The sequence below is a fragment of the Neopelma chrysocephalum genome, unplaced genomic scaffold (assembly GCF_003984885.1).
Source record: "Neopelma chrysocephalum unplaced genomic scaffold, ASM398488v2 Primary Assembly neopelma1_65c, whole genome shotgun sequence".
Classification (NCBI taxonomy): domain Eukaryota; kingdom Metazoa; phylum Chordata; class Aves; order Passeriformes; family Pipridae; genus Neopelma; species Neopelma chrysocephalum.
In genome coordinates, this window is record NW_020897724.1 from 2,243,910 (window position 1) to 2,262,195 (window position 18,286).

General features: G+C 44.1%; 2 protein-coding genes across 3 annotated transcripts; one reads left to right on the forward strand and one right to left on the reverse strand.

Moving 5' to 3' along the window:
• Positions 1-358: 358 nt before the first annotated feature.
• On the forward strand, positions 359-11,274 carry TVP23A (trans-golgi network vesicle protein 23 homolog A). The gene is made up of 7 exons (XM_027684260.1): positions 359-460; positions 544-623; positions 4,941-5,085; positions 6,001-6,090; positions 8,585-8,710; positions 10,357-10,486; positions 10,895-11,274. The coding sequence occupies exons 1-7, from the start codon at positions 452-454 to the stop codon at positions 10,954-10,956; spliced, it is 642 nt and encodes a 213-aa protein (XP_027540061.1). The 5' UTR covers positions 359-451; the 3' UTR covers positions 10,957-11,274.
• A 634-nt stretch (positions 11,275-11,908) lies between these two features.
• NUBP1 (nucleotide binding protein 1) lies at positions 11,909-17,486 on the reverse strand. Of its 2 annotated transcripts, XM_027684257.1 has the most exons (11): positions 17,430-17,486; positions 17,243-17,344; positions 16,969-17,105; positions 16,721-16,789; positions 16,192-16,224; positions 15,317-15,407; positions 14,820-14,974; positions 13,655-13,765; positions 13,434-13,536; positions 12,641-12,724; positions 11,909-12,070 (listed from the first exon to the last, which is right to left on the reverse strand). In XM_027684257.1, exons 1-11 carry the CDS (start codon positions 17,461-17,463, stop codon positions 12,018-12,020), a joined length of 972 nt encoding a protein of 323 aa, XP_027540058.1. In that variant the 5' UTR covers positions 17,464-17,486; the 3' UTR covers positions 11,909-12,017. The 2 variants fall into 2 exon arrangements, with proteins under 2 accessions (XP_027540058.1, XP_027540059.1); XM_027684258.1 differs by lacking the exon at positions 11,909-12,070 and having other exon boundaries at positions 13,434-13,532.
• Between the last annotated feature and the right edge of the window lie 800 nt (positions 17,487-18,286).

Genomic DNA, 18,286 nt, shown 5'->3' on the forward strand with positions numbered 1-18,286 from the left:
GTACCCGACAGGGGCACGGGGCCACTGAGGGGGGACAGCACTGGCAGCACTGCGGGTGTCCCCCAAACGCGACACGCAGGTGTGCTCTCACACTTGTACAGGTACGTTCAACCTTTCTCTCCACTCCTTTTTCCTTCCAGGGTTTGTCTTGAGCGTGAGACCCCAGTGGTCCTGTTCCGGCTGATGCTGCCGGTGGGGCTGGAGCTGCCCCGGGTGGCTGGGGTTGCTGAGGACTGGGGTTGCTGAGGGCTAGGACCACCCCAGGATGCTCGGGCTCCTCTCGCCGCTGCACAGCCCGCGGCCAAAGCCCGTCTGTCCGCCCTGTTCTCGGCAAACACTGCCACCGACAGCCGGCCCCGCTCCGAGGCGGTGCCCGGGGAGGCGCATCCCGGCGAGGGGCAGCCCGGCCCCTTTTCCCTGGCGCATCTCCCGGCCCTGGAGCCGCGGGAGGATGAAGCAGGTAGAGGGGCGGGCGGGGCGGGATGCTCGGGGGGCGGTGCGGCCCCCCCCGGTCCCTGCGCACTGACCGGGTCCCCGCCGCAGGCGCTGGTGGACGACACCGAGGATGTGTCCCTGGATTTCGGGAGCGAGGAGGAGCTGGCGCTGCGGAAGGCGCGCATCAGGTAACGGCGCGGAGGCCGCAGCATCGCGGCGCCCGTGCGGCCCTCGCTGCTCCGGCTGCGCTGATGCACGAGAATACAGAAAGCTCCTTTTAAACGCCTAATTCCCATTTTTTACAGAGAGGGTGGTGAAGTTCTGGAACAGGCTGCCCGGGGAGGATGGGGAGCCTCCGTCCGGGAGATGCCTGGGCTGGAGCAGGCGAGGCCCGGCCGCGCTGCCTGGCATCACCCGGCCATGGAAACGGAAACCTGACACACCCAACGCTCCAAAACCCCAACCAAACTACTTTTGTTAGAGCTGGAGCAGCAGAGAGGCCTCTCGGCTCCAGCAAAAGCAGCTGTGCTGCGGTGCTCAGGCATTGCACTGCACACCTGGCTGAAGGGAATCAGGAAGGAACCTGCAATAAAACCATCATGCTTTCCTTCCACAGGGTGTGATGATGTGTGGAATATTGTACATTTTATCCTCATAGATGTTACCTAAGAAAATCCAACCCATTCACCCCTCTCACCAGGTTAAGCTGTCTGCCTTTGGGTTTGTCACCTTGGGTGTCACTCTGCAGCTCTGGCCACACCGAGGTCCCAGGTGACAGAGCTGTTGTTTCATAGTGGCTTTTGAAGAATCTTCAGCCAAAGATTGTAAAAGGAAGAGTTTCATGTCAAAAGAAATGATATATGCACTCACCAATAATGTACATAATCAGCTTTGATTTAGAATGGTTTCTTACACTTTGCCCCAGTTTACTCTGGTCCATTACAATGATAATATTTCTTCTAAGTGTAAACAAATAAACATAAGAGATGTTAAACCTGACAAAATGCTATCTGAGGTCACAAGCAATCATACAGCTTTATAATACAATTGCTCTGTTTTACTGGTGTCTGGTGAAGCATTTCTGCCCTTACACTTTGGACTGTATTGGACTTTACTGTAACTGCATGCTGAGTCAGCCTTCAGCAGCAGCACAAATTTTAAATGAACATTTATATTTTGCTGTAGTCTTGGAGGCATAGCCCAAAGGATTCAACTAAACTGAGAAATACAGCTCAGAAGTACCTTGAGCACAAGAACCTCAGATTCCGTCTGTGGGACCAGACTAGACTGAGCATGAAGTGAAACCACCCTGAAATGTTTGTAGGGAGCCCACAGCACCAAGTACTTTACAGATCTGCTCCTACTGGCCCACACTGCTCAATAAATACAGACAAGCAAAGTTCAGCAAACCACACTGTTATGTGACCAACTTTGTGTAGACACTTATTTCATTAAAGACAGGTCTTCTTTCTTGCTCTCATAACAACATTAAAAGACAATCTCATACTGAAAATTCATCTGCTCTAGAATGCAGAAATGAAACTGTATTCACACAGAACTGCTTACACTGTTCACACAGATGTTTGTTTTTAGATTTCTGAAGAATCTTTTCTAAACAAGCCTGAAAAACACCTAGGTGCTGCAAAATTTAGTTGTCTTATTAGAGGGCATAACAAGATGTTCCAATCTTTTGCCTTTATCCCAGTTTCATATATCTTGAACTTGGTTAGAATTCACATAAGCTATGACAAGATGTACTTTTGTGATTCTCCAAGGAATGTGCAAAAGAGCTCTTTAAAAGCAAAAGGTTAATGGCTATTTTCCTAGGAAGCTAGAAAAAGATAACTTACATCATCTTTGCAGTTCACTGCAGTACCAGAACACTGGATCTGGAACAGTCAGGAGCATACAATCACTTTTTCACAAATCAGCCAGGCAACACAATGATCAGAGATTCAAAATTTGCCTCAATATGTTTGAAGTACCAGACAGAAAAAAAAAAAAAAAAGGCAAACAGCATGTAGAGTGCTGCTGTGGCACTTCTGAGCAGGAACAGGGAGTGATTCTCCTGTGGGTCAGTGGCACACGTTAGGGCTGACCCAAATATGATTCCTTAATGTGGAATGCAATTAAATTTACAACAGCTCATTCCTGTCCTAATAGGCATCGTGCTTGCAAAGTGAGCAGAGGTCATTGTAACAAGGTAAAACTTCAGCCTCGAGGCTCCAGTTCTACTCTATAGGGAGGTTTAGATGCAACAGGAAAACTGAAAGTCCAACCATGTGGGTTGCTATGCTTCCAGGAGCAAATGTCTGGCAAGCAGAGTTTCAGTTACCTTCGTCCTTTACCGGATTTGAATGAAGAAAAGGAAAAAAGAAAAGTTACGATATTCTAGAGCCTGTCCTGTCTCCCATTAGTACAAGGAATAATGTGTGTTTATGCAATGATTTCTTAATGCCATTGTATTTCTGGATATTAACTTTTAAAAGAGTGTTATAGAGTACAGTTTGATTCAATATAAATGCATTCACAGAAAAAAAGCTAGAAAGTTATTTTAAAAAGGATGCAGATTGTTTAGTTTCAGGTTTTAGAAGCTGATCATCTCATCAAAACTTCTATTTGTATATGATAGGTACTATAAATTTCATGATGACTGTGAATTAAGAGAACACATTTTTTTTTGTTATGTGAGGAAGTGAACAGTTTATTTACTGGCTTCCATTAGTTTCAGGATTATTATTTTTCTTAAGCATAAATTTTCTGAGGATGAGAGAGCTGTCCAAAAAATGAGGTGCAAGTTTTGATGCATCTCTACATTCCTCTCATAGGACAAGAACCTGCAAGTCTGTCTGTGGCTTGGTGAGCATGTCCTTGGGAGAGGACACTGACATTCCACAGCCTCAACAAGTGTTCAGCACTGTAATAAATGAGAGCTTCTTGCTCATGGACTTTTTTTTTTTTCAGTAAATACCCTTCAAAGTTTGATATTGGAACAGATTCAGCATCCAAACAGTAATCCTGTTGTAATCCAGTAATCCTGCTGAATCTGCCTTCCAAAATGAAACACTGCTTCTCCAAAGTCACTGTCACCTTTGAAGCACCGATACAGCTCAGTCCACCCCGGTGTGAGTAGCGAGGCACTGTCTGGTTTTGACAGTTCACAGTGTCCACCCCACTCCACCCACCTGCTTACAGCAGAAAAATCCCCTTTCGCTTAAAATCTGACATGTTTAGTTGTAAGTCAGAAGAAGTTTTTGGAAAGTTTGAAGTTAACACGGGCATGACCAGGAGTAAATATAAACTACAGCTGTGCATCATTTTGCCTTCTCCAGTCATGTGTGTAGTACTACAAGCACAGGATTGACATTATATAAATATACAAATGTAGAACAGTTAAACAGCTATAGAATAATATTACAATAAGGATCTTTAAATAGTTATTGTATTTATATAGCTATTATTTAAGTTTATAATAAACAATTATAGTTGTGTATATATTTTATATCTTATTTTATTATACACAATAATAGAATAACATTCAACTGTTGAATAGTTAATTATGGCCCAGGCCACACTACTGTTAATTGTTCATAGAGGTGGAGGAGCTTAATAAGACAACTGCTGACTTAAATAAAAATATCTTATTCAGAAAACAAATTTTATTCACTCATCTTCAAGGGAGAAGTTGTTTAAATGCAATCGCCTCTAGTTAATTCTCACTTTCAACTAATTAACCCAACCACAGTGGTACAGAGTAAGTTTTATACTTGGCATATTACCCTGAAAATTGTACTGTGCTCATTCCATCATTCTCCAACCCCCTGTTCCACTGCACAGGCCAATATTCCATGTCATATAGTTACTTCTTTCACTGAAATGCCTCCTTATTTTGTTACAGACAAAATTTTGTTGGATTAGCAAAGTATAAATATCCTGTGAAATTAATATGCAATAATTCATAAGAACTCTTGGATTCCCAAATTGCTCTCCCTCTCTAAAAGGAAGTGTTTGGGTTTAGACAATAAATATGAAGGTTCATTTTGTCTTACACCAAACAGTTACTTTTTTTTTTAGTTTCAGAGTTCCTGTTTTGTTTTCAAAACAGTTCTGAAAGGCGTAAGAATTATCTCAATTATTTTGTGCTTTGAAAAGCTGGTTTATTTTATGAAACAAAGGGGTTTTTTAGGATGCTGTTGAACACAACCACTACATTCCTTCACATAGTACCAAAGAAACTGGTGAAAGGCTCCTCATTTTGTTCTGTCTTTGAGAAAGTTTTGACATGAACACCACATTCATCTTTTAGCTTTAGATTGAAGCTTGGCCCTTGAAAATACTATTGCTTTGATAATGAAGGTACCTATCAACATTTGAAATAATAGAAGCTACAATCCAAAACACCACTTTAAAGTAAAAATAATTGTGTTATACTACAGCATCAGCGAGTACTGTAACATTCCTTCTTGTCCCATCACTTCATTCATGCTCTGTGTTTTCTTTTCTAGGCACCCACTGGCCACCTTTTTCCACCTGTTTTTCCGAGTGAGTGCTATTGTTACCTACTTGTTCTGTGACTGGTTCAGCAACAGCTTTGTTGCCTGTTTTGTCACTATTCTCCTCCTTCTATCCTTTGACTTTTGGTCAGTCAAGGTAAGATGACCCTGAATAGTAATTACCTTTGAAAGTATTTTGCTTGCCATTAAATGAAACAACAAAGGAAATATGCATATTGACAAAACACCAATAGCATTGTGATCTGTTGGTTTATTGCATTTCTAGCCCACTTTAATGAAGATGTTTACATATGTTTGTTATTGTTTATCACCATGTTCTCTATGGCTGGTGGGAGCTACTAAAATGGTGAGAAAATTGTTTTGCTCTGGGTAGATTTCTTTGTATTTTCCCCCTTAAAAAATTACAAATTAAAGTAACGAATGCCTGAGGATGTTCAGAGCTGCAGACCAGATCCCTGTGGGGGCTGCAGGAGGGCCCTGGAAGCCCAGCTATGGCTCTAGTGCCCTAATCACATGCAGGCAGGTGGGTCAGGCCAGCCCAGGATTCAGGGGCTCCACATGTGGAACCAGGTTTTTGTTCTGTAGAGGTGAAGCATTGATGTGTCTCTGGTATTCTGAAAGCTTCCAGTATTCATCCAGGTGCAGGAATATTTTCTTAGTTTGTTTGCTTGACCCACACAGTTTACTTGCTTATCATTAATCTCCCATTTTTCAGCGTGTTTTTGTTCTCAGTGCTCCTCTTTTACTGAGAAAATTTGTTTATTGGGTGCTTGTCCAACCGATTGACTTGAAAAAGATACAGCCTATAATTTCTTATCTAAATAAGTGCTATTGTGCTAATCATCATATTAAAAGAGAACAGGCTTCTAAATTTGTGGTAATTTCATCCATCATTAATGGCCATTGTGCTCAAGCTGGCACAGCTTTTAGAAGCAATTTTAGCATTTGATAAAAGATGATTGTTGAACATGCTTGTCTTTTTTATTTTTGACTGTTAGTCAGACAAGTGACTTGTGCTACTGATTAATGCAAATAATGGTTTCATCACTAGAACGTGACAGGAAGACTCTTGGTTGGTTTGCGTTGGTGGAACCAGATTGATGAAGACGGAAAAAGCCACTGGGTGTTTGAAGCAAAAAGGGTAAATATATTAATAGAAGTAGGCACAGGGCAAATAATCCATAGGAAATTTGTAAAGCTGATGCTAAGTCAAATAGAGTAACAAATAGAGCACCTTTGTAACAGTTACTTTTTATCCAGCTTCTATAGAACACAATGTAAGCATTCAGGTGCAAACACTGGTTTGTCACATCCTGGAAGCCTGCAGGACAAAGCTGGTCTCAAAACACTGTCAGCACATGGATCAGCAGAATAAATATTCACAGCATGGTGCTGTAGGTATGAAACATTTCTGGTGGTTCTGTTCTATTTTCTAGTGAGAATATCTTGCAACAAACACATCTAGATAATGTCAGCACAGAATCCTTTTCAGGAAAGATCTATGTGGAAAGCAGTGCTTAAATAGTTCAGATTCCTTATCACTCTCTACAGCTCCCTGACAGGAGGGTGTAGCCAGGTGGGGGTCGGTCTCTTCTCCCACACAACCAGCAATGGGACAAGAGGTCACAGTCTTAAGCTGTGCCAGGGGAAGTTTAGGTTTGGACATTAGGGAGAAGTTCTACACAGAAAGAGGGATTGGGCATTGGAATGGGCTCCCCAGGGAGGCAGTGGAGTCACCATCCCTGGAGATTTTTAAAGAAAGACTGGATGAGGCACTTGGTGCTGTGGTCTGGGTGACAGGGTGGTGTTGGGTCACAGGTTGGACTCGATGATCTCAGAGGTCTTTTCCAAACTACTTGATTCTGTGATTCAGTATTTTAAAATTAGTATTTCATTCATGCTCATAAAATATGGTGGGGAATAGAACCCGGATCACAGAGCACTCTGATACTGCCAGTGCTGCCCCAAACACCCCGAGCAAACAAGCTACAAAATGGCATTTGGCGTCACTGCCAGAGTCAAGACTCAGGGTTTTGCCTGATTCCGGGAAGAGCCTGGCAGAACAGCGCCCAAGTGCTGCTCGCTGGGCCATCCATCCCTCTGGGCCTCCCGGGTGTGCTCCCGGCCGGGCAGGAGGCGGCTGTGCGGGGCTGGAGTGCCCTCTGCAGCCCCGCGCCGGGCGGGAGCTCAGCGCTCCCCTGAGCGGAGAACACACACACGCACGTGTGACCCGTAATCTAAGCGAAGCTAAAGGCAGACAACGAAAGAAAAGAAAGCAGAAGGCTGTCAGAGTGTCTTAGTTCTGTGGAGACACGAGTCAAGAGCTTTCTAGCACTTAAAAGCAATGGCATCCATAAAGTGACCTCCAGACCTCAAAATTACTGAGAGATGAGCAAGACTTGTTCACCTATTACAGTTTTTAATCCTAGCCTAGAAGTACCAAGTTGATTCACCTGCATGGGCTAAAGCCTTCCAAAATTCCTGGCAAGTGGTAACTTTATTAATGTAAAAATTATAGTACCATAGGAAGGTACATATAGATTTTATTTTTGCCATGAGAAAGACTTTGTCATAGCAAAGTCCTGGAATACATGCAGTTCTCTTACTTCCCAGAGTCAGGCATTCCCATCTCCATCTCTCCCACCTCCTTTGCCAGTCCTCTGGCAGCTCATTAAGCTCTCTTGCTTTATAGGTACGTATGCTTAGAAATATTCCAAGTCACTCACCAACAACCAATTCTTGGCACGTGGTTGCTGCAACAGAGGTTCATCTCCAAAATCCTGCTTTCTGCTGATGCTTGCTGAAAGAAAAGCAGTTGTCACACTTACAAGTCTGCTAACTGCAGCCTTTTGTAGTCTTTCACCAAATTAACCAAGTCTTTCAGGTGCAAAGTTCTCAGGTGTATTGACTTTGGCTTTGGGTTTTTTCCTCCTACATAGTTGGTGCAATGCAATGCCACTACTGGGTAATGTGTCAGTAATTCAGGATACAAGTGATTAAACCCTTTTATTGAGTCAGAGGACCTGTCTTTTTCTGTAACTATGAAGGCATAGAATGTTATTCTCTGGACCTCTGCAACGTCACTGGTCTAGAGGGTACATGAAAAAGTTAAGACACCTCATAGTTATTGCATCTTTCAGGGTTTTCTTAGGCAAGATGGAGTAATTTAACCACATTTACAAGTTGCATGACAATGTCTGCCTCATGGGGGAAGGATGGATTAGTCTTATTTTTACATGGAAAATTCAATATACTGAAAATTACCTAAAAGGCTTTTCAGTTTTCAGAGTGGAAGAGTCTAGAGGGTTTTCTTTTCCAGGTGTGAAGCTTTATGTTTCAGAAGCTGACATTGGTGGTGGCTGAGTGGTCTGAGGTTTGGAGTAAGGTTTTGAAAACTTTGGAAAGATCAGAACCTTCTGTACAATTCTCTTCCTTATTTTTTTTAAAGTGTAGTCATTAACAATGAGCCTTCCAGTAAAGACAGAGACACGAGTTGTGCTGACCTAAGGAAATCTGCAACCAAGGCTTTTGCAGCCTGCTCTGAGGTGGTGTGCTCTCCCTCAAGAGCCCAGATATTTGTCATTTATTGTGCATTTTGACTTGGTGACTGGTAGCTTCAAGAATTTTCCTTCCAGGTGCCTACAATTGCTGCCTCAACTGAAGCTGAAGCCCGAATCTTTTGGCTTGGTCTCATCATCTGCCCCGTGATTTGGACACTGTTTCTCTTTAGCACCTTGTTCTCCTTGAAGCTGAAATGGCTGGTGAGTCAGGGGATAATGAAAGATCTACAGCTGACAGACAATCTTGGTAGAGGGAAACCCCAGATCTGTTGGTCTTGAACCAAATCTTCCAACAGTACAAAAATCCCACCAGCAGCTTCAAGGAACCCCAAGGAGTTTTCTGCAGTCAAGCCCTGCACTCTGGAATGGATTAGGAATTTTTAGCTGCACTTCTAATGGGTTATTGGATGTCAACTCCTTTGTGTGACTGGAGAAGCTCAAGTGATGGGCAAAATTTTGGCCTGCTTTGTAACTGTAGCAACTTACTCTTCCCCAACTTATTTCAGTCAAATGACACTATTGGAAGAATACAAAAAATGAGCTGGTGATGCTGGTTTTCAGGTTTTCAAGTCTCCTTGGGATTTGAATGCTACTTACTCTGAAAAGTAAGGATTTTAGATCTCTGGTACCATTCCCTTTTGAAAGAACCAGCATCATTAGTGCTTAAAACCTTGATAAATGGAGCTATGAGTATGTATTTTATAATTACTCTATTTATAAGCCATCTACTTTACAAAAAAAACAAAACTCAGCACTTTTTCCCTAAATACAAGAGGAAATGTACCCCATATATTGCATTACGTTAAGATATTTTTGTCTATGAAATCTTCATGTTTTCCCCTGCAAATATTAAGTGCTTGGATAATCATCATAGAATTCATTCTGTCACATTCCCAGCCGTGCTCAGTACCATTTCTTAATTCAGTATGGAAAGATAAAAGGCGCCTCCAACACGTGCAGCCACATCACCAGTTAACAGCCAAGATTACATTTTATTATTCAATTAAACAAGAAATTTAGCTATGGGCAAATCATTAACTGCTTTTTTGGTGCCCCAAACGGCACAGCTAAAAAAGCAACAGTTAAAATTAAACCAGCACTCTTTGTTCGCGGCTCCACCTTTATTTTTGAAAACCAGAGATTGTTTGCTAAGCCAAGAATCGGTTGGAAACAGAACCCCAACTGGCTCTGAAGGCAGGTTGCTCAGGTGCTCGTAAAAGAGCAAGTTACACAAATGAAAATTAGATCCTTCCAGGAAACTGGTCCTGAGGCTGAGAAACATTTCTCGTAAGTTATTCCATTAATCAGATGGGTTCCACCTGCTGCTACACCTGTAGTACCACAAAAGGAGCCAGTTATTTTCATTGCCTGTCAATGCTAGATAGGGATTCCTATCTATGGATGCTCTTTGTAAATCTGTAAATTACAGGATCTTATTTGTATCTAAGGCATTTGGCAGCTAACCACACCTGCAGTGTGCCATGGATCTGAATGTGAAACTTTTAGATACAACTCAGGCTTCAAAAACATTAAATGTTTCCGGAATCTGTTGAGGAGGTTCATTTTTGAATAAGTGCTTTTAGGAAAGTAATGAAGTCTTTAAAGATACAGAATGACAAAACTGGTATCAGTGTTCTGGTAAAAGAGGCATTTTGTAGGAAGGAACTACTGTGTTTAAGTTTGACAAGATTGGATCTCTTCGAAGGTCATTTATTATTGGAAGGACTATCCCCCTCTTACAGCACACATTTCCCTAGGTGGTATGTACAGGTACACACGTGTGTAGATCCTACACAGTTAATATGTAGTGGTGTATTTGTCCCTGCTGAACTTCTGTTTGTCCACAGGCTCTCGTGATAGCTGGGATCTCCCTGCAGACTGCTAATTTATATGGCTACATCCACTGCAAATTAGGGGGACAAAAAACCATCAGCAGAGTAACTTCGAGGTTGTTTGGCACAGCAGATGTTCCCCAGAGTAAGTACTGAGCTGTCTGTGAGGCAGCACAGGCCAACCCACCTCTCACGGTTGGTTCTGGCTCTTCCCAGGTCTCAGTTCCCGCAGGAACTCCTGGCAGTGTGATCCTGATCCTCCAACAAGCCTCTCTTGCAGTGTCACACAGAGGGGCCCTACCCCAGGTCACTGTGCTCTGTGTTTGGAAGCCTCCTGAGCTTCACAACTGAGCTGCTTCCAAGCTTTAGGAAGAATGTCCTCTGAAGTGAAACCCTTGCAGTTACTGCAATGGGAATGTAATGCCTCTGCTTAGGCACAGCTGGGAGAGCCATCCTGAACCCCCAGGCTTCCGCCTGGCTCTTCCCTGCTTTTATAAAGATTCCCACGTCCCAGGTTCTGCTGACAGCCACCTGTCCTCTGTTCACTCTGCAGGGCAGAGCAGGAGGATTTCAGAAGATGGAACTGAAGAACATGGCAAGACAGTCCCTAGGTAATCAAACAAGGAAGAACTCAAAGGATGAGCAGTAAAACTACTAATTAAAGCTGTTCTTCACATGAAGATATTTAAATAAAGCTCTTCTAGAATTATGCCTGCATGAAATAATGTCATCTGTGTTTGAGTCTTTAGATCCTGAAAGGTTTACAGCCTTTGTAACCTAAAAGCTTCCCCAAAAATGATTTATACAGAGCACGCTGCTTCCACAAAAACTAACCAGAAACTGCTGGATTATCTTAGCCAAGAATTAAATGTAATGAAAAGACAATGCTAAGTTGTTTAATTTTGGAACTACAACAGACAAAATCAATCTGCCTTTCCCTTTTGTACACAATACTCACTTTTCAAAGCTTTGATTCCTCAATAAAAACAGGAATTACAATCCCAAAGGGCCTCTTAGTTATTAAAGATACTGAATGTTTATGTAGTATTGAGGCTCAGGGTCAAATAGAAAACAAAATTCAGGGGGCATGTTCACACAGTGCGTGTGTGAAGCAGGCAGTTATGTATTGTTAAAATATGTTAATCTTATTTTGATATCTGTGGAAAAAAAAATAAATAAAATGCTGTACTTGTGCTATAATACTACACTGAATTTCACTCTAGATATCGATCTTTTCCACTGGAAGGAAAGACCCTTAAATGAAGTTATTCCGGGTCAGAACCAGGCATTACAGTTCATCCCAGCACAGCAGGCAGGACAAAGGCCTGCACACCACAGCAGCTACATTACACGATGCCCCACTGTCAGCCCAGCATATTTTACATTCAACTGCCCAAACAGAATCTTGTTTTCAATGTCTTCAAATGCCAACTTCACAGTCAGGTTATTAGTACCACGACACCAAAGGCAGAATCCACCTCTTAACCCATATGCAGACGCAGTTTCACAGCTTTCTAGTGAGGGAACAACTACAAGAATCCTGAACTACAGGAAACACTAAGGCAAGAACATTTATATTAAGAATTTATTTGCAATATACAAAAAGAATACATTCCTTCTATTAAATCAAGGCATAAGTTACTTTTAAACAAGAGCTACATTTTTTATTCCACAGATTAGATCATCTTTTCTTCTTGAGAATGCTGTTGTTCACAGTACTCCTGAATTCCTGCAAAGACAAAGAAAAAGTAATATAAATGGTATTTCAGTTGCACATCAGGAGTTTGTTGTTGCTGCATCACTGTATCCCCTGTCGGTACAAATATCTCAAGCTGGACCTTTATCAGGGTGAAAATGGCTTCAGGAATTTCCCAGCTGTCTGCATTTTGTAACAGCACATCACCAGCTCTTTAGGTGGTTTCTGAATGGGAGTTTTGTGCCTTTACAGTTAGAAGTGGAGGCATTAGTCAGCCAGCTGCATCCCATGGGTTATGGAGCACCCTCCACAGGCCTGCTTGAGAACCTCAGAACTTTTCTGTGAGAGCAAGGGCACACACATCTCTGCAAATGAATGACTGAACCAAACACAGAAACCAGCTATCAAACACAATCTCCTTAGGGCTTTAAAAGCCTGTCAGAACCGATGCCCAGAAGCAAACGAGGTATTTGCAGCTGTTACTTTCAGAATTGCTATGCACATTTCCTGTTTTATAATTTGTGGCAGAATAATCCTGTTTAACACCTTTATATATTGCAGCAGTGCTCGGAACCGAGAGTGCACAGTGATTCTCAAACTTACTTTGAATGATATTCCTGTAAGATAATGTAGCTGGAGAATCTGGTGCTTCAGACAGGAATGACTGGCCTCTGTCACAACTTCTTCCTTGAAGGACAGAGAAAAACACAAAAGCAAAGCAACAAGAAAAGATGAGCTTTTATTTTTTTTACCCTTTATCCCACTCCAGTTACACCCTTTCAAACAGCCACCTACATCTATTCCTTTTAGGAAGCCCTGATGTCAGTAATAGGACTACAACTACAGCTTACAGTTTCACAGAGGAATTGTGTTAGCAGAAACCCTCACTTGCTGTTTTGGGAGTATTGACCTGTTCCTTGATGTCATTAATTCAGGTATTAATTGTAACAGCTGGTGGGAAAGGAACCAAGACACCTCAAAATCCACAACAGAATTTGGGCAGTGCCCAAACAGTGAGCTTAAAGCACTAGTTTTAATGCTTAACATCTACAAGGTATTATTCTTTGAAGTGGTTATGATTTTATTCAGCCTGCATTTCCAGGTGATTGCACCAAAGAGAAAGACATGTTGTATTTCAAATATGATTACAGAGCTGAAAAGATGCATCATCTAATCTTAATTGATTAAAGTTTCAGGTTAAGGAAATTACCAGAGCACTTCCCTCATTCACATCATGCTATGTCACAGTTCCAGTAACTTTAAATTCAAAAAAACCTTCTATCTAAAAGTGGATATTTACCTAAGAGACATCAGTGCCCACATCAGGTTTTTCCAGTAATAACATCAGTATAGGAGGAACAACTTGTTTTAGGTTCAGTGCAATATGTAACTTTACCTATTTGTGGATCTAGAGGCACTTTACCCAGGAGGGAAACATTCAAATTCTGGCACATCTTCTCTGAACCACCAGTAGTTGGGGGAAAGATCTGAGATTCTTTCTGGGACAACAGGAAAATCAGAGTTAAAATATTGCAATTCTGAGAACAAGGCATTTTTGGAGCAATGTTTTATACACAGTGCCACAGTAAATATGCTGTAACACCCAGCCAGCCTTACCTTACACTTTGGACACACAAAGCCACTCATGTTTTCCACAACACCTATGATGGGCAGTTTCACCTTGTGGCAGAAGTTGATCTCCTTCCGAACATCCTGAAGTGAGATTTCCTACAAATATTAGCAAAGGCTCATATTTCAATTGTCATGTTTTCATGCTGAATCCATTCAGTTACCTCCTTAGACCCATTTTAAGGAGAGTTTATAATGAATTATTACTTCTGTCTTAATATTTTGAGGAACAGAAATCTGTGCTACGTGCTCTAGCAACAATTCTGAGGAGCAACAGAGCAGGTCCAACAGCTCCAGCCTACTGGATGTGGTTCTGTTTTGAAATCTGACTCTATAAAGATTCACCCACATTTATCTCCTATGTTCACCTCATATCTTCAGTTCTTTTAAGGCAACTTATTCATGTTTTCAGTTTACAGAAGGACCCTTGGTATTGTCCATAGAGGAAGGACAAGAACCACCAGGCTTACACTTGTTACGTCTTCCAAAATAAATTTAAAATATCTTCTCAGACTTTTTGCATATATGCTTGCCCTCACTCATTCTCCTGTTCTCTTCTCCTTCCCTCACCACCTCTCTGGTATCACTCTCACCACTTCACTTCCTTTATGTGTTATCCTTTCAGCTGCTGTGAAAATACTACATGTCTTTTCCTCTCCAAACCAGGCATTAAAACCTCTGTCTGAACTGGACATATTCTGAATTTCAGCTTGCCAGGGGCTGATTTCTCTTTTAAAAATGCACAAGACAAAACTGCCTACTGGAGGTGACAGGTTACTTCACAGATGTCAAACAGCTTATCACTTAAAAACTAAGTTTCTTACTGACATTCTTCGGAGCATTAAGCCATTGGTGAGTAAATTACAGATTCACAAGGATGTGAACCCTAATTTTGAAGAAGGAAGTGAAACACTGCATTTCCTTTCACCTCACAGATCACAACAGCTTTTAATTGTGAACTGCCCTGTGGTTTAGTGACCCAGTGGCATCCCCAGCTCCACTGAGACACCCACCCAACCCACACACCAGCACAACACAACAAAGTCAGTCCTCAGATTCTGTACCCTCAGGTTTCTCTGAAGTTCAACAGCTCTAACCCCAGGACTGCCTTTAACTTGTGAGTTGCTTCTCCATGGCAATTCATCTCCTATACCTGCGGGGTGGTGACTATGACAGCCCCATCGATGCGGGTGGCACTGAGGTACTGCACGATGGACAGGTGCTCGTCCGACGTCCCTGGAGGTGTGTCCACGATCAGGTAATCGACCTCCCCCCAGTCCACGTCACGGAGGAACTGCTTGATCAACCCTAAAAGAAAGGATAAGGATATGAAAAAAGAGAAAAAAAAGAATCTCCCTGTATTTCAGATTTTAGGGTGTACTTCTACTTCTGTAGCCCAGGCAGAAGATTCTTCTGACTTGTCAGCTTCAGGACAAAAACATGTATTTTGACAAAGCTTAAAAAAATATAAATAAAAAGACATCATTTGACCTTTAACTTCAACAAATGAGCATGTTCAACTAAAGAAATAGTAAACCATTCACTTTTTTCCTTATAGCTTATACTATACGTTATTAAAAAACGTCATGATATTTACATAATTGTAATCTTTTAACCACATAAATTATTGTTGGTACACTGGATACACACCATTTTTTTTTGGTCCTCTCCAGATGACAGCATCATCAGGGCTGCTAAGCAAGAACCCCACTGACATGACACCTAAGTTTTCTTCAACATACTGAAAGAGAAGTAGAGAAACAGAGCAGTGAAGAAAGAGTAGAGAAATCAACTCTGAAGCCCTATATTATAGAAAAACCAGCTGGGGGAGAAGACATTAATAAAATAAGGGCAGAGAACCTTATCTTCTATCACAGGGCATTAAAAACTACACTCAAACTGAAAAAACGCAGCTGTTACAGCAGTTTGTGGAACCACTGGGGACAACAAAAGGATAAAAACAGCTTTCCCTCTCAGCCCAAGCTGCCTTTTTAACAGCACACTACAAGTGATCTCTTGCAAAACTCTCCCTGCATTTTGTAAAGATTAATGAGGTTTTCCTTGGGTGCAAGGTACTTCTTGGCTGTCACAGAAAAGGTGACATACTACACAGTTGATTGATACCCAAAGTAACAAAACTGAGGAACTTATATTTATATTTATTGCCTGCAGTAGGGAAATCAGTAAACAAGAGATACAGCATTACTATTATTAACAAAACAAATTTAACACTCTGAATCTACAGAGTGTATATCCAGATTCTACAGAACCTGTAAATATATTCTATAGCATTCTCTGTATGTTCTGTAGAATCTGGATATAGGCTACATAGAATCTATAAAATCTGGAAACAGAGAATCTATAGATTCCATATCTTGTATCTATAGAATCTGAATATTTAAGCCATTAGAAAAAGAACTAACAGAAGTGCCTCCTGTTTCTCCCTCACTCATTTTTTAACACAGAACACAGTGTCCAACCCAAACAAACCCAATAAACTTTCTGAAACAGCTGCACCAACTCACCACTGGAGACCATCCAGATCCACTCTGATGAACCTGAAAATTGAAGTGATACATAAAGTTATAAGAGAAATAAATACAGATGTTACACAAAACACGAACATAAGTCTGCAGGGACAATCCTGCTTTATTGGGGTGGTTGAGGTAAAAACTGCAGGAGCACCAGATCTCCATCAGTAAGTGAACAATAACTGTTCAACCCTTATGCAAGTTTACCCATGACTTTGCTTATTTATATAAAATACTTGAGGGCTGATAAAGCCCATCATGATAATATTACTCAAGTTTCAAGTTATCACGAGTATGTGGACACTATGCAATGAAAGCTGTTATGCAGAACTGCTCATCCTGAAGGCAAATGGCTCTTTTACAAAATAAATTATGCTGAACTCCTCCATCTCACCTTACTTCTCTACCCACTGCCACTTCCCAATAAACAATCCTTTACAAGCTTTCAGCCTACAGAGCCCAAAGACGTTACTGAAAAAATGAGCAGAAATCCTTTAGGCAACACGTTCGAGCATTCACTCACCTGTTCTCCTTCCAGACCCATCATTTTAGGGATCGATGGCCCGCAGATATCGATGTCCAGCAGAGCAACCTGGAAAACAAACCGGCCAACGCGCCCCACTGGAAACAAGGCGGCACAGGGCCGTCCCCCAGGGCGAACTCACGCAGTGAGAACACCCTAGCGCGGTTCATACACGAAGGCCAAGCCCTAACCAGCGGGGGCACACGGCCGGCGCCCTCCGGTCCCCTCCCGCCAGCCCCGGGCCCCACCTGCTTGTGCTCGTCGGCCGCCAGCCCGTGCGCCAGGGCGGCGCTGAAGGTGCTCTTGCCCACGCCGCCCTTGCCGGACAGCACCAGCACCGTGTGCCGCACCGCCCGCAGCCGCGCCCGCAGCTCCGCCGCCTCGGCTGGGGGCGACATCGGGCCGTCAGAGCGGCCCCCGCACGGCCCGGAGCTCCGTCAGGGCCCTCGGACCGCCCGGAGCCCCCTCACGGCCCCCCAAGAGCGCGGACCGCCCGAACTCCCTCACGGCCCCGACACTCACCCGGGTCCGGCCCGGCTGCGCCGGCCGCGCACAGCCCCTGGTTGGGGCATCCCTGGCAGGCGGCCGCGCTGCCCGCCTGGGCGCTGCCGGTCCCCGGGCACTCTGCAAGGCACAGCGAGGGCTGTGGCGCGGGTGCGGCGGGCGGAGAGCCCGTCCCGGCCCAGCCGCTCTCCCGCGGGCCGCTCACCCTCAGGCCGCGCCGCGCCCGCCGCCTCCGCCATGACAGCGCGTCACCTCCGCCCGCGGGGGCGGGGCCGGCGGGGCCGGCGGGGGCGGGGCCGGCGGCCGCCGGGACCGCTCCGCCAGGGGGCGCTGCGAGGCCGCGGTGGCACCTCAGGGGGACCCGGTGAGACCTCGGGAATGGATCTGGTGACACCTCTGCGGGGACCCGGTGACACCCCCGGAGGCTCTGCTGACACCCCCGGAGGGATCCACTGACACCGCCGGGGGGCTTCGGTGACACCTCCGAGGGCTCCGGTGACACTCCCGGGGGCTCTGCTCCGAGGGGGCGCCGGTGACACCGCCGGAGGGATCCACTGACACCCTCTTCAGCCTCGGTGACATCCCCGGAGGGCTTCACTGACACCCCCGGGGGCTCTGCTCCGGGGGGCTCCGGTGACACCCCCGAGCAGCCCCGCAGCGGCGTCACCGCCCCGGGGTCCGGCTCCTGTCGCCGGTACCGCAGCTACGGCAGGTCCAGCTCTGCCAGCAGCCACCGTGGCATTTCTCCTCTGGGACTGCGTTAGGCAGAATAACTGGACCATTAATTGCACGGAGCCATCCCGGTGCCGCAGCCCGGCTGTTCCCGGGGTGCCGGGGCTGAGCCACGGTAGTTCTGTGCCCGCACCACGCTCGGCCGCTGGAAGCAGCCGTGCTCCAGCCCCGAGCCAGCTCACAGCACTGAACAGCTGCCAAGGACAGCGTGACACAGGAATGCACTTCACTGCTGTGTTTCACAAGTTTCATACCCAGGAAATTATATATCATTCCAGTAAAATTGCGCTGTTGCGGTATTTCGTGTCAATTCTGAGTATATTAATTCTG

What these genes read in the sequence shown, in the direction of transcription:
- TVP23A (XM_027684260.1), top strand. An exon ending in CCTTGAAGCTGAAATGGCTG is followed by an intron (nt 8,711 to 10,356) that starts GTGAGTCAGGGG and finishes GTTTGTCCACAG; the next exon opens with GCTCTCGTGATAGCTGGGAT. An exon ending in CACAGCAGATGTTCCCCAGA is followed by an intron (nt 10,487 to 10,894) that starts GTAAGTACTGAG and finishes TTCACTCTGCAG; the next exon opens with GGCAGAGCAGGAGGATTTCA.
- NUBP1 (XM_027684257.1), bottom strand. Translation starts at nt 17,463, where the DNA reads ATGGCGGAGGCGGCGGGCGCGGCGCGGCCTGAGG. An exon ending in CGCAGCCGGGCCGGACCCGG is followed by an intron (nt 17,106 to 17,242) that starts GTGAGTGTCGGG and finishes TGTCGCCCCCAG; the next exon opens with CCGAGGCGGCGGAGCTGCGG. An exon ending in GCCTCTAGATCCACAAATAG is followed by an intron (nt 12,725 to 13,433) that starts GTAAAGTTACAT and finishes CTGTCCTTCAAG; the next exon opens with GAAGAAGTTGTGACAGAGGC.